At 44.1% G+C, this 13978-nt stretch overlaps 1 protein-coding gene across 1 annotated transcript in view; it reads left to right on the plus strand.

Annotated features, from left to right (window-relative positions):
* LOC141259323 (probable cation-transporting ATPase 13A5) overlaps window positions 1-13978 on the plus strand; it is a 417702-nt gene that overhangs the window by 294214 nt on the left and 109510 nt on the right. Inside the window, exon 23 of the mRNA XM_073675081.1 lies at window positions 5597-5706. Coding sequence (XP_073531182.1) covers window positions 5597-5706 — 110 coding nt within the window. The remainder of the gene's footprint in view (window positions 1-5596; window positions 5707-13978) is intronic.

The following is a 13978-nucleotide window of genomic DNA, read 5'->3' on the forward strand; positions in this document are numbered from 1 at the left end:
ATGTGCACTGCAGTCTGCTATATACCCTGCCTGCCTGCCTATGTACACTGCTGATATCTCTGCAGATGGATTAGTCCTCAGAAGGACTGTTTGTTGAGATGGATATGTGTCTCTAATATAATTTGGTACACCTACACTAACTAGAAACAAGCAAATCTCTCCCTAGCTCAGCAGCAACTCTCCCTACACTGTCTAATTCCGAAGTGACTGTGACGAGCATGGCGGCACCAGGTCTGATATAGACCTGATGACGCTGTGCGGCCAGCCAATCACTGTAATGCCACAACCTACATGGCTATGGCATTACAGTGAGTGGCTGGCAATCCCTGCATGTTCATTGGCTCTGTAAAGAGCACCAAACATGCAGGGAGGAGACCCGAGCTCCCACCGAGCAACCCCGGAAATACTCGGCGAGCGCCGAGCATCTTGAGCAGTGAGATGCTCAGGTGAGCACCAAGCAGTTGCACGCTCGCTCATCACTAATGAAGGCGAAAGGCTTCTTTTTAATGACTGCAGGAGTGGGAGTAATCATAGGCTGCAGACTTCTGGCTCCTCTCAGTCACGGTAAATCCGTGACACCTTGCAAGCTTCAACACAATGTTCACAAGGTAGACAGCAGCGGTGGTCAGTCTCCTATAAAACAGGCTAACTCCTTTATGATGATAGAGTACAACATCTGCAAGTAGTTTGTATGTTCTCCCCGGGTTTGTGTTTTTTTTCCAGATTCTCCGTTTACCTCTTCAGTAAAAAAGCAGCCGTACAGGAGTGTTCACAGTTCACAAAATTAGGGCCTGACACCACCAACCGATTGAAGATGGTGAATTTCCACCTCTTAGCTTTCTCATGTGTGGGAGGAAATAATCTTTTACGTGACGACAACTGCGGGACTGAGGGCTGGCTGTGGTGCTGAGAGAGCGCGGAGTATGGTGAAAAAGACAAACTGCTGGGCTGTGAGTGAGGTGCAGGCGCCGATGTTACAGTATATTGAGAAACATGTGGTGTGCTTGGTGAAACCAACACAGCAGGCGTGTCCTCTTCTGTTACAGCTGATGGGCTCTCAATCAGCCTGACTGGAGCAGGTAGAGAAGCAGAGGTTTTGCAGTGGTAGACCTGTGTGAAAATACTTGGCATGGTAACAAAGGAGGAGGAAAAAGCAGCTGATGCGGTTGATGGGGCAGCTGATGGTTGTTGAGGTCCACTAGTCCGCTTTTTATCGCAGTGAGATTGCCAGAGTAGCGCATGTTGATTGCACATGTGAAGGTTCATGCATGTAGTACTCAAATTATTGCACTTTTTCCCTCTACTGAGCTTTTTTCTAGCAAAGTGTGCAGATAATGTGAGTTGACTCATCCTTTGCGGTCTCAAAAAAGGCCCAGGCTTGGCAACCCTTGCCACCCCAGTGAGCTGCAGACCCGCGACCGCTGCTGGCCACAGCCATAGTTTTGGCTAAGGATGCAGTGCTCCATGTGCTTGCATTACTTCATGTCTGCGCCATAGGAGATTTTCTCCAAACTATTTCAAACTGAGATGTTCCTGCTGTATAGTGTTAGGAACCGAACAAAGTTTTTTTTTTTACTGTGGATGACACCTGTATAACATCAAAGATATTCTCCAAATTATTTCAAACTGAGCTGTCCCTGCTGTATAACGTTAGGGACCAAACAAAGTATTTTTTTAGGGTGGATGAGGCCTGTATAACAAACGAGATATTCTCCAAACTATTTCAAACTGAGATGTCCCTGCTGTATAACGTTAGGAACCAAACAAAGTATTTTTTTTTACTGTGGATGAAGCCTGTATAACATACGAGATATTCCCCATACTATTTCAAACTGAGATGTTCCTGCTGTATAGTGTTAGGAACCGAACAAAGTATTTTTTTTACTGGGGATGATGCCTGTATAACATACGAGATATTCTCCAAACTATTTAAAACTGAGGTGTTCCTGCTGTATAACCTTGGGAACCGAACAAAGTATTTTTTTTACTGTGGATGAGGCCTGTATAACATAAGAGATATTCTCCAAACTATTTAAAACTGAGGTGTTCCTGCTGTATAACCTTGGGAACCGAACAAATTATTTTTTTTACTGTGGATGACTACTGTATAACATAGGAGATATTCTCCAAACTATTTCAAACTCAGATTTAGCCTGCTGTGTAATGGTAGCAACAGCAAAAAATATATTTTTTGACTCTGCCCAAGCTCTGAATACAGGTGAATTTCACCGTCACTAAAAGGACTAGGTGGCTTATAGCAGAGTGTAACACGTTTGCAACATAAACAAATATTTTTTGGACTCTGTCTAGCAACAGAAAAAATCTATTTTTTACTCTGAAAACAGCTGAAGTTCACCACCACTAATGTAGTAGCTGACATATAGCAGAGTGTATCATGTTTGCCGCACAAAAAAAATACTTTGTGGACTGTGGCTAGAAGTTCATCCGCCAAAAAAATGGCAAACTGGGCTAACACAGCTTGCACTATCACATTAGCAAATGAAAAAAAATTTCTTTTGTGCTCTGCACTCAGTAGCTCTGCACTGACAAGCTCTGCAGATAGCTGAATTTCAACCCCACAAAAACAAAAAGTGGCCTACAAGGCTTGCTTGTTTGTTTTATCACATTAGCAAGTGCAAAAATAAAGTGAAGGTCTGCATGGAACACAGACAGTACAACTAATGCACAACACTGTTCTATGCCATGGGCCCTGCTCTTTCTGTCAAAATCTCAGTAATTGCAGAAAAACAAAAAAAAAGGGCTGGAAGGTCGATTGAACAGGTACACAGCACTGGACTTATCTACAATATCTGACTTCCACAGAAGCGCCCATCTATCTAGCTAATATCTCTCATTACACAGGAGCTGGGTGCAGGAGCAGCGTCTAACACGAGTGACATGCATGAAATGGCGCTGAGGGAACATGGTCGGTTTTTATATGCAGAGGACATGTGATTTCAGCAGCCAATTGCAGAAGCCCTTGCGTCTGGGACACTGTGGATGCTTCCTGCGCTCTGATTGGCTAGCCGCACTTTCCTGACAATATTACCGCTTACAGGAAAAAAATAAAACGTGCTGCTGATCTGACCTGTTCTGAGCTGTCACCAGCCCCCCCACTCATCTACCACATCTTCCCGCTCATCATACACAAGCACAATGCTAGCAAAACTGTAAAAAAATTTGTAGTTGGCCCGCAATCACGTAACCCCGTAAATTCGCCGAACATTACCGATTTTCTCGAATTTAACAAATTTTGCTCGCCTTTCCGATAACGAATCCGAATGTGCCACATTCGTGTCGAACTTAAGTTTGGAGATCAGATCTCAAATATATTCGCTCATCACTAATCTTAACAAGTGACTAGGACGAGGGTAGTTTAAAATATGTCACTGGGGCAATTAGTGTCACATTGTTGGAGAACCCCTTTAAAACATCTATGTCAGAACAAAATGACTGTTCAAACTGAGTACAGGCACTTAGTGCTTGACGGTGGGGCCAATCATTTAAATACACCTTACCACCTGCTTGTTTCCTACTATCTCCTTTGAATGACAGCTCTGGCTTCTTAGAGCCCGAGAAGGGTAGAGATAGAAGGAAACCAAGCAGGTGGGAAGGTGTATATAAATGATTGACCCCACCGTAAAGCACTGAGCGCCTGTACTCAGTTTGAACAGTAGTCATTCTGTGCTAACAGAGTTCCTTTAAAGACCACCCTTCACCAATTTTTTATGATCAACTGGACACACAATGTAATCATGCAGAGCAGAATAAATTTTTTTTTTTTCAATTTGCCTCTGTGTTGCGGAGATATCTGTCAGGACTCAAACCCAGTGACTCCTGTGCACTAAGCAGGAGCTCTTCCCCTTGAGCTAGTACATTTTCTGGATGGCTCCTTACTAACTCAGATATCAGTATCTGTGTTGTTGCTGATTGGCTCCAGCTTGTGACTTCCTGATTGAACACCCTATTTAACCCTAGAACGCATGACCATAAAAATCTACTTTTTCACATACCTGGGGCCTTTTAGGCCCGTGTGCAAATAACATGGAATAACTCAAACAAAAATGACAAACAACTATATATCTGAGGAATACCTAGAGTTTCAAAATTCTAACTAAAGTAATCTTGCAGAAAATAGAAAACAATTAACAGGGCGGGCCTGCGAGGCCCCAGGTATGCATTCTAGGGTTAAACCTGGACTTGCCCTTCATGACTTGCAAGATTATTGAGCTCCCAGCCTTTAGTCAAACACTCTCTCTAACTGCTGCTTCTTCATATGATATTGCTGCTCCTGTGTACCAATCCCTTGCTATTCCTTGACTACACTACCTGCTTATCCTCCATAATGATACTGCTGATTCTGTGTACCGACCTCTGCCTATTCCCTGACTATGCAACCTACTTATCCTGTATTACGATACTGCTGCTCCTGTGTACCGACCTGTGGCTTCCCTGACTATGCTACCTGCCTCTGCTACCCCTAATGGTTGCAATACAAATACTCCAACCACGGCCCAGAACATAACAATATTAATGATCAAAGTATTAAGCACAAAAACAGTTATTTTTTTTCTATGTCCAAATGGACATTACTAGAGAGATTTCATTGGGAGCATGGAAGTCTCTCTTTCTGACACTGACCAATCAAGCACAGGCAGCAACTTATTAGGGAAAGAAGAGTATGTCACCACCATAGTTTGGAACAGGCTCAGGGTGAGACATGTATTGACAAACAGTTTGCTCAACTCACTGCAGTGTGATGACATGTGTGGTAACCCAGCAGAACAGAGGATGACTAAAACCTTTTCGTTTTAGTCTCCTGATAGTCAGTTTAGGGAGTACAGCAGAGTTGGCAGTACTGCCCTTGCTTGCCAATGTTAATGTGTATTTAATCCTGTGAATAAAGCTAATTTGAATTTGAGAGGAGAACAACTTGAAGTGCAGCACTGGAGTGTAGCCACGAAACGCGTAAGCCATGGAATAAAGAAAGTTTTGGTTCATCATTAATCCTTGTGTGTCTCTGGACCAGCGCGGAGGATCAGCCCGGCTTCTTATCTCCTGTCATTCAAAACTTATCCTGTAACACATGTTTACATATATCTTTCATGGTAAGAATTTGTGCACATTACTGAAATCAGAACAGTAGCTGACCAGTAGTGATGCGCGGAGGTGCTCGGATAAGGTATTTTCTGAGCAGGCTCGGGTGCTAACAGAGTATGTTCGGCGTGCTCAGGTATTGCTTGCTTGCTAGGCAATCCCTGGATTTGTTGCGGCTGAAGGTACTCTGTTAGCACCCGAGCGTGCTCGGATAACACCATATCCGAGCACGTTCAGGCATCACTACTCTCCCGTTTTAAAGCATAGCACGACAACCTTAAGCAATAAAATCATATACTAATATTGATAAATCAACATAAGAATCACTTATCGCTTCTGAAGCTGTTTATTTATTTATTTAAATTTAGAATAAAATTGCTTCATTGTTAGTGATTTGATAAATTGAAAAATGTAAATGAAATTTTCAGCAACATTGACTTTTTTCACTGCACCTGCTGTCAGCAGTTTCTACTTGACATGAAATTTTATTTTTCTTCAGGCTCTCAAAATGGCTCATGTGGGAATATCTTTATCAAACTTGGAAGCATCAGTGGCTTCACCATTTACTTCTAAAATCCCAAACATTAAATGTGTTCCCACTCTACTAAAGTAAGTTACTGTTACCCTACACACTAGATATAAGTATCATCAATGGGGTGACACCTATCATATAAATTATCCACTTCTATGAAGTCTATTTCAGTTTTTTCTGTTCTTTTTTTTTTTACATGTAATTTTATTTACTCTGTTGGAGGAGAAAGTTGAGACATCTGTCTAGTACATTTTACCCTTAGGCATCAAGAAATGTTCCAAGAATCAAGAAGTTTTAAAAACAGAAGCTATCATTATCTTATCACTGTAAAATGTTGCTTTGGGCATGGCCTCAATAAGAAATAAATCTTATTCACAGGATAAGATTCTCTTGTGGGAATACATTTTTAATTACATGGGTAATTTGACATATTGATGAATAAAGTGCCTCTTTATGGAGTCCGCTGTACGCTCCCCGATTTCATAGGCACACAATGCATGCCCAGCAGTGACGCAGAACTCAACCAGCCTTAACCACCGGCTCTGTGCACCGATGAACCCAGGACCCAGGAGGCATACACCTAGCTTCACTGAACATTGCCAGAGAGGCAGAGATTTGCAAAAAATCTTTCAGTGACGCCACTGTTTCAAATCATGTCACTCATGCCTAAAGGAGCATGATAACATGATATGTGGGACGATTAGTCTTGGGAAAGCAATGACCCCACAACTAGTCACCCACTAATTAGCATATGATTACCCAGTTATAAAACTGATTTTAGGAATATTTAAAATCTATAAGGGATAAAAAAGTGCTTGTTAGAAAGTATTTAAAGGGCTCATTAAATACAGTGGTTAATTCCAACATTTTATATATATATATATATATATATATATATATATATATATATATATATATACATACAGTACAGACCAAAAGTTTGGACACACCTTCTCATTTAAAGTTTTTTCCGTATTTTCATGACTTTGAAAATTGTACATTCACACTGAAGACATCAAAACTATGAATTAACACATGTGGAATTATATACTTAACAAAAAAGTGTGAAACAACTGAAAATATATCTTATATTCTAGGTTCTTCAAAGTAGCCACCTTTTGCTTTGATGACTGCTTTGCACACTCTTGGCATTCTCTTGATGATCTTCAAGAGGTAGTCACCGGAAATGGTCTTCCAACAATCTTGAAGGAGTTCCCAGAGATGCTTACCACTTGTTGGCCCTTTTGCCTTCACTCTGCGGTCCAGCTCACCCCAAACCATCTCGATTGGGTTCAGGTCTGGTGATTGTGGAGGCCAGGTCATCGGGCGTAGCACCCCATCACTCTCCTTCTTGGTCAAAAAGCCCTTACACAGCCTGGAGGTGTGTTTGGGGTCATTATCCTGTTGAAAAATAAATAATGGTCCAACTAAACACAAACCGGATGGAATAGCATGCCACTGCAAGATGATGTGGTAGCCATGCTGGTTCAGTATGCCTTCAATTTTGAATAAATCCCCAACAGTGTCACCAGCAAAGCACCCCCACAGCATCACACCTCCTCCTCCATGCTTCACGGTGGGAACCAGGCATGTAGAGTCCATCCGTTCACCTTTTCTGCGTCGCACAAAGACACGGTGGTTGGAACCAAAGATCTCAAATTTGGACTCATCAGACCAAAGCACAGATTTCCACTGGTCTAATGTCCATTCCTTGTGTTCTTTAGCCCAAACAAGTCTCTTTCACTTGTTGTCTGTCCTTAGCAGTGGTTTCCTAGCAGCTATTTTACCATGAAGGCCTGCTGCACAAAGTCTCCTCTTAACAGTTGTTGAAGAGATGTGTTTGCTGCTAGAACTCTGTGTGGCATTGACCTGGTCTCTAATCTAATCTGAGCAGCTGCTGCTGCTAATCTGAGCCAGTTTCTTTGTAGCGCTTGATGGTTTTGCAACTGTACTTGGAGACACATTCAAAGTTTGCCCAATTTTTCGGACTGACTGACCTTAATTTCTTAAAGTAATGATGGCCACTCGTTTTTCTTTACTTAGCTGCTTTTTTCTTGCCATAATACAAATTCTAAGAGTCTATTCAGTAGGACTATCAGCTGTGTGTCCGCCAGACTTCTGCACAACACAACTGATGGTCTCAACCCCATTTATAAGGCAAGAAATCCCACTTATTAAACCTGGCAGGGCATACCTGTGAAGTGAAAACCATTTCCGGTGACTACCTCTTGAAGCTCATTAAGAGAATGCCAAGAGTGTGCAAAGCAGTCATCAAAGCAAAAGGTGGCTACTTTTAAGAACCTAGAATATAAGACATATTTTCAGTTGTTTCACACTTTTTTGTTAAGTATATAATTCCACATATGTTAATTCATAGTTTTGATGCCTTCAGTGTGAATGTACAATTTTCATAGTCATGAAAATACAGAAAAATCTTTAAATGAGAAGGTGTGTCCAAACTTTTGGTCTGTACTGTATATATATATATATATATATATATATATATATATATACATACACACATGTAAATATATATCTATATATATATATATAGATGTATATATTTTTTATGAAAAAATTGTAAATTGAACATTTTTCCATCTACTCCTATTTAAAATAATGTATGGTTGTAAACATATTTATGTTGGATGGTGACCTATAGAGTTAGATATATTGCCTGTTGTGAGGCAGTGACTGGGATCATATATGAGGGACGTTATATATCCCCCAGAATGTGTATAGAGACCTATTAAACCTGTTGGGGTGCATTGCAGTCACAGACACAGCTGCCGCTGCAGTGCAGGAAAGAAGGTGAGCATTGACCTGGTCAGGCTATCTGGCTAAGGCAGATTAAGTAAAACCCGGCAGGGGGAGGCTACAGGAAGGCAGTGGGGCGGCCTCATCCCTCCAACCCAGGTTTTCCAGTGGCTCTTGCCACAGGTCCTTTAAAAACCCTGCATTAAGGGTTAGTGGTGTTCAGTATTGGGACCTGCTAGGAGCATAGCAGGAAAGCTCGGCGGCCTGTGTGGAGCCCGTGAGGCTCTGAGCGGCCCGGCGCAGCTGTTGCCCACGGCAACCGTTGTCTATGGACTTGTGTTAACCCGGCTGCGCACCGGAGGACTTTCTATGTACCTGTGAGTTTGCTGAATAAAAGCTGCTTATGTTGGATTTGCTTGGGTCACTGCCTCAGTTACTGCACGGTGTGAACACCACCGCCTTACAGTTTGGTGGAGAATGCGGGCATTGTGGCTGAGGCATACCCCACCGGCAGCTGCATGACCACAATCCGGCCTGCCACCTTTCAGCTGTGTCACGGGCCGGGACAAGTGGTTGCTAACTGCCCCCTGACTACAGAGCCCATGGACTGCAGGTATAACCATCGGGTCTCAATGTGCGCCCAGACCATCTGCATTGCGAGTGCTGACCTCCCCGGACAGTAAACCCCAACTGTGCCAGGTACTGGTTAATGGGTACCCAATGGAGGCCCTCTTAGACTCAGGGAGCCTAGTGACTTTGGTACCTGGGTCGCTGGTGGCAGGAGACAACGCCAGTGGACGGGCAGTCGGGGTTGTATGTATCCATGGGGACCTCCGAGAATACCCATCTGCGGAGGTAGTTTTGTCCACGCCATGTGAAGACATGAAACATTTTGTGGGGGTGGTAAAAACTCTTCCCTTTGGGATTGTGTTGGGACTTGCCCCTGGTTCTTGAAAAACAAAATCCACTCTCCCCCGGTAAAATTTATTATGGGCGCTGTACCCGAAGAACCCGAGTCAGGGCTACCTGCCGTAGGCGTAGAGGTGTCCAACCTAGGGACAGAGTGTGACCCCGATAGGTTTCCCCTAGAGGTGCGGGCAGGAGAGTTCGAGGAGACCCCATCAATCCCCAAGCTGGAAGTGTCCCGGAGCACGTTTGGGACAGCTCAGCTACAGGATCCCAACCTGGCTCAAGCGTGGGAAAGGGTGTTAGAGGTAAATGGAGTAGCTCAACAGCCCATTACAGATACTGTGTTTCGACGCATAGTGGACAACGATGAGTTGCTCTATAGGGTAGACAATATCAGGGACGAGGTCGTGGAACAGTTAGTGGTACCTCAGTCCTACCATCGGGCGGTTCAGGAGATGGCACAAACACACCTGCTGGGTGAACACTTAGGGGTTAAAAAGATGCAAGAGTGTATTTTGCAGCGGTTCTTTTGGCCTGGGATTTACGAGGAGGTCCAAAAGTACTGCAAATCCTGCCCCTAATGTCAGCTGACCACACCCACCGCAAGTTTCCGTAGCCCATTGGTACCTCTGCCAGTGATAGAGGTACCTTTTCCACGGATTGCAATGGACTTGGTAGGACCCATAGTAAAATCCGATCGTGGCCACCAACACATACTTGTGGTCGTCGACTATGCCACCCGGTACCCAGAGGCTATTCCGCTACACCACACCTCGGTGAAACTGATTGCACGGGAGCTGTTTGCCATGTTCTGTCGCCTTGGGCTACCTAAGAAGATCCTGACGGATAAAGGGACCTTTTTTATGTCCAAGTTGATGAGGGAACTGTGCAAACTGCTGAAAGTAAAACAATTGCGCACCTCAGTGTACCACCCTCAGACCGACAGGCTAGTAGAACAGTTCAATAAAACCCTCAAGTCCATGTTAAAAAAGGTGGTTTCTAAGGACGGAAGGGATTGGGACATGTTGCTACCCTAATTGATGATCACCATCCGTGATGTACCCCAGGCTTCCACAGGGTTCTCTCCCTTTGAGTTATTGTACGGCAGACACCCTAGCGGTCTGTTGGACGTAGCCAAAGAGACGTGGGAACAAGGGCCGACTCCATATAGGAGTATAATTGAACACATGGCTAGTATGCAGTACCGGATTGCGGCGGTCATGCCCATCGTAAAAGAAAATCTGAGCGCTGCCATCCAGCTTGTCATCCTTCAGAGACACTCTCCATTACTAACCTGGGCTTGATGTCAGCTGGCATTATAAGCTGACAACAACCCCAGCCCTATTACCCCACTGCCACCTCTACAGGGCAGTGGGAAGAGCGAGGCTAAGTGCCAGAATTGTCGCATCCTATGGATGCGCCATTTCTGGGGCGGCTGACGGCTGGTGTTTCTAGCCTGGGAGGGGTCAATATTCATGGCACCCTTCCTGGGCTATTAATTTCAGCCCCCAGCTGTCTGCCTAGCCTTTGCTAGCTATTAAAATAGGGGGGACCCCACATCATTTTTTTGGGGGGTCCCCCATTTTAATAGCTAGTAAAGGCTAGATATTCAGCTGGGGGCTGATATTAGTAGCCTGGGAAGCTCTGTGGGTATTACCCCCTTCGCAGGCTTCAAACATCTGCCCCAGCCATCTGCTTAACCTCCGTTAGAGACTAAAATTACGGGGAACCCCACGCCAATTTTTTTTTAAATAAATCCTTTATTTTAACACTAAATGACAGGTACAGTAATTAACACTATCACTGTACTTATTAGATATGTGACTGACATGTTTCTATCTATCTAATCTAATTGTGATGCTCTATTCTTTCTGTTTTAAATTGTCAGGTACCGATGCTGAATTGCCGGCCAGCTTTTTAAAAGAGACGGGTGCATGAAAACACTATTATTTTTTTTTTTAATAAATCCTTTAACACTAAATGACAAGTACAGTAACTAACACTGTCACTGTACTTCTTATATATGTGACTGACACGTTTATATCTTTCTAATCTATGTGTGATGCTCTATTCTTTCTGTTCTAAATTGTCGGGAACCTTTGCTGAATTGCCGGCCGGCTTTTTTAAAGAGAGTGTCTCCTGAGCAGTTTGTCAGCTTTTGGACACCTTTGAATGTGTTTTCTATGTGTTTTTGTTTGCCTGCCATTGGTTTTAACGGTGTTCGACGGTGTTCAACGAATAGTTCCACGAACATCCCGGTGTTCGACGAACCGAACCTGAACACTACGGGGGTGGCTCAACACTACCGAGGAATTATCAAGCCCCAAATCAATAAAGTTGAGGCCATTAAAAACTGGCCTAAACAGTCAAGTACAAAGCAGGTGAGGGCGTTCCTTGGCATCTTTGGGTATTACCGCCAGTTTATACCTAATTTTGCTTGGAGAACGGCGGCCCTGACCGAACTCTTGAAAGGGAAAAAATCGGTAATGGTTTGGTGGAACCCTCAGGCAGAAGAAGCGTTTCAGTCCATGAAATTGGCCCTGTGTGGACAGCCGGTTCTCATCAGCCCCAACTTCAAGGAAACCTTCATTGTACAGACAGATGCCTTGGAGGTAGGCCTAGGGGCGGTATTGTCACAAAAAGTGAATGGTGAAGAGCACCCGGTCACCTACTTGAGTAGAAAGCTTACCCCAGCAGAGAAAAACTATAGCGTAGTAGAGAAGGACTGTTTGGCTATTAAGTGGGCCTTGGAATCGCTACGTTATTATTTGCTCGGGCGTCAGTTACGCTTGGTGACGGACCACTCACCCTTGTTATGGATGAGAAATACCAATGAGAGGAATGCGCGAGTCACCAGGTAGTTTCTGTCGCTGCAAAATTTCAGTTTCTCTGTACCACCTTGCGCTGGGAAGTCGCAGGCAAATGCAGATGCCCTGTCCCAGGCACCCTGTATGGTGCCAAATGTTCGAACCCACAAGTTTGAACAGAGGGGGGGATATGTGAGGCAGTGACAGACATCGTATATCCCCCAGAATGTGTACAGAGACTTATTAAACCCATTGGAGTGCATTGCAGTCACAGACACAGCTGCGGCTGCAGTGCTGGAATGAAGGTGAGCATTGACCTGGTCAGGCTCTCTGGCTAAGGCAGATTAAGTAAAACCCGGCAGGTCCTTCATTTCTTGGGCGAGGCTACAGGAAGGCAGTGGGGCGGCCTCCTCCCTCCAACCCGGGTTTTCCAGTGGCTCTTGCCACAGGTCCTTTAAAAATCCTGCATTAAGGGTTAGTGGTGTTCAGTGTTGGGACCTGCTAGGAGCATAGCAGGAAAGCTCGGCGGTCTGTGTGTAGCTGAACCCACACCTGGGAAGGCTCTGCACCCATCAGGCTCTGAGCGGCCCGGCGCGGCCGTTGCCCATGGCAAGCGTTGTTTATGGACTTGTGTTAACCCGGCTGCAAACCGGAGGTCTTTCTATTTACCTGTGAGATTGTTGAATAAAAGCTGCTTATGTTGGACTTGCTTGGGTCACTGCCTCAGTTACTGCACGGTGTGAACACCGCCACCTTACACTGTCTTTTGGAGCATTATACAAGGTATGTAACCCTCTCTGGGTGGCTGAGAATGCACAGCAAATCTTTATTCTTCTGGCATTTTATCTGTGTTCAGCTGTAAAAGTATAATCCACCATCCTGGATGACTCTCTTCTAAGCAATAAAAAGTGGGGGACAGCATATTCAAAGCAAGGGATGGAGAGTGTGATACCTATGTGATGAAAGAGTTGAGAACTAGACAAGCAACCACTAAGAGATGTAGAACTAGATAAAACACAGTGTGTGGCAGTAATAGTTGAGAAGAAGATTTCGGTGGACTGTCATTTTTCCTTTGCTGTAAATAAGTTTGCGACATTCAAGATCATGAATGCTGCTGAACCTAAACTTTCTGTTTTAAACTGTTTTCAATTTTGCAATTGCCATTGCATCTCTCTAAGGTGAATCCATCAATCCAATGCTCATCTTATTTGCATCTGAACCTAGGTAGAGCTCCTCTCTTTGTATCAACTTACATGTATATCTCTGAATATCTAGGACTATTTTTTTCTTTACCTATGTGCCTAAGGATCAACAGGAAGGTACCCACTTGTTGTGCCCACCGCTGATCTCTACCAGCACAGACTGGTTACGGACAGCTCCTACTGGCAATTCAGCGACTTCCACTGACATCACATTGACAGAGCAGCAATTTCTCTTAAGTTCTGCTTTTTTGACAGGTGAGACTCTTGATATCATGCTGATTGACAGCCGGCTCCCTGCTGCCTGACTGCGGAATGCCGTTTGTGAATCATCATGACATCGGAAGTCACGCCCCCTCAACAGAGCAGCCGGAAGAAGAAGAGCTGCTCTGTTGACGTGAGTAGCTGAATCACCAGCAGGAGTGGTAAGTGACTGCTCTGAGCTGAAGCCAGATAGAACAGGCGGGTAGTTGACTCTATGAGCAACTACCTGCCCATTAGTTTTTAGGCCCAAAGTAAAAGAAATAGTCCTGGACATCCCTTTAACTAAAAATTTGTAGTCAAGGGTTTTCTAACAGGACAGGATCCAATCATTTTGATAAAAATATGGGTATGTAAATACAAATATGTTTTTAAATATCCCCTGGGGTTTTGTGTTTAGTGTGCACTGTGTAAAA

Source organism: Phyllobates terribilis, unplaced genomic scaffold (assembly GCF_046119375.1).
Source record: "Phyllobates terribilis strain yellow unplaced genomic scaffold, ASM4611937v1 Scaffold_3__8_contigs__length_932513732, whole genome shotgun sequence".
In the NCBI taxonomy this organism is placed as follows: Eukaryota; Metazoa; Chordata; class Amphibia; order Anura; family Dendrobatidae; genus Phyllobates; species Phyllobates terribilis.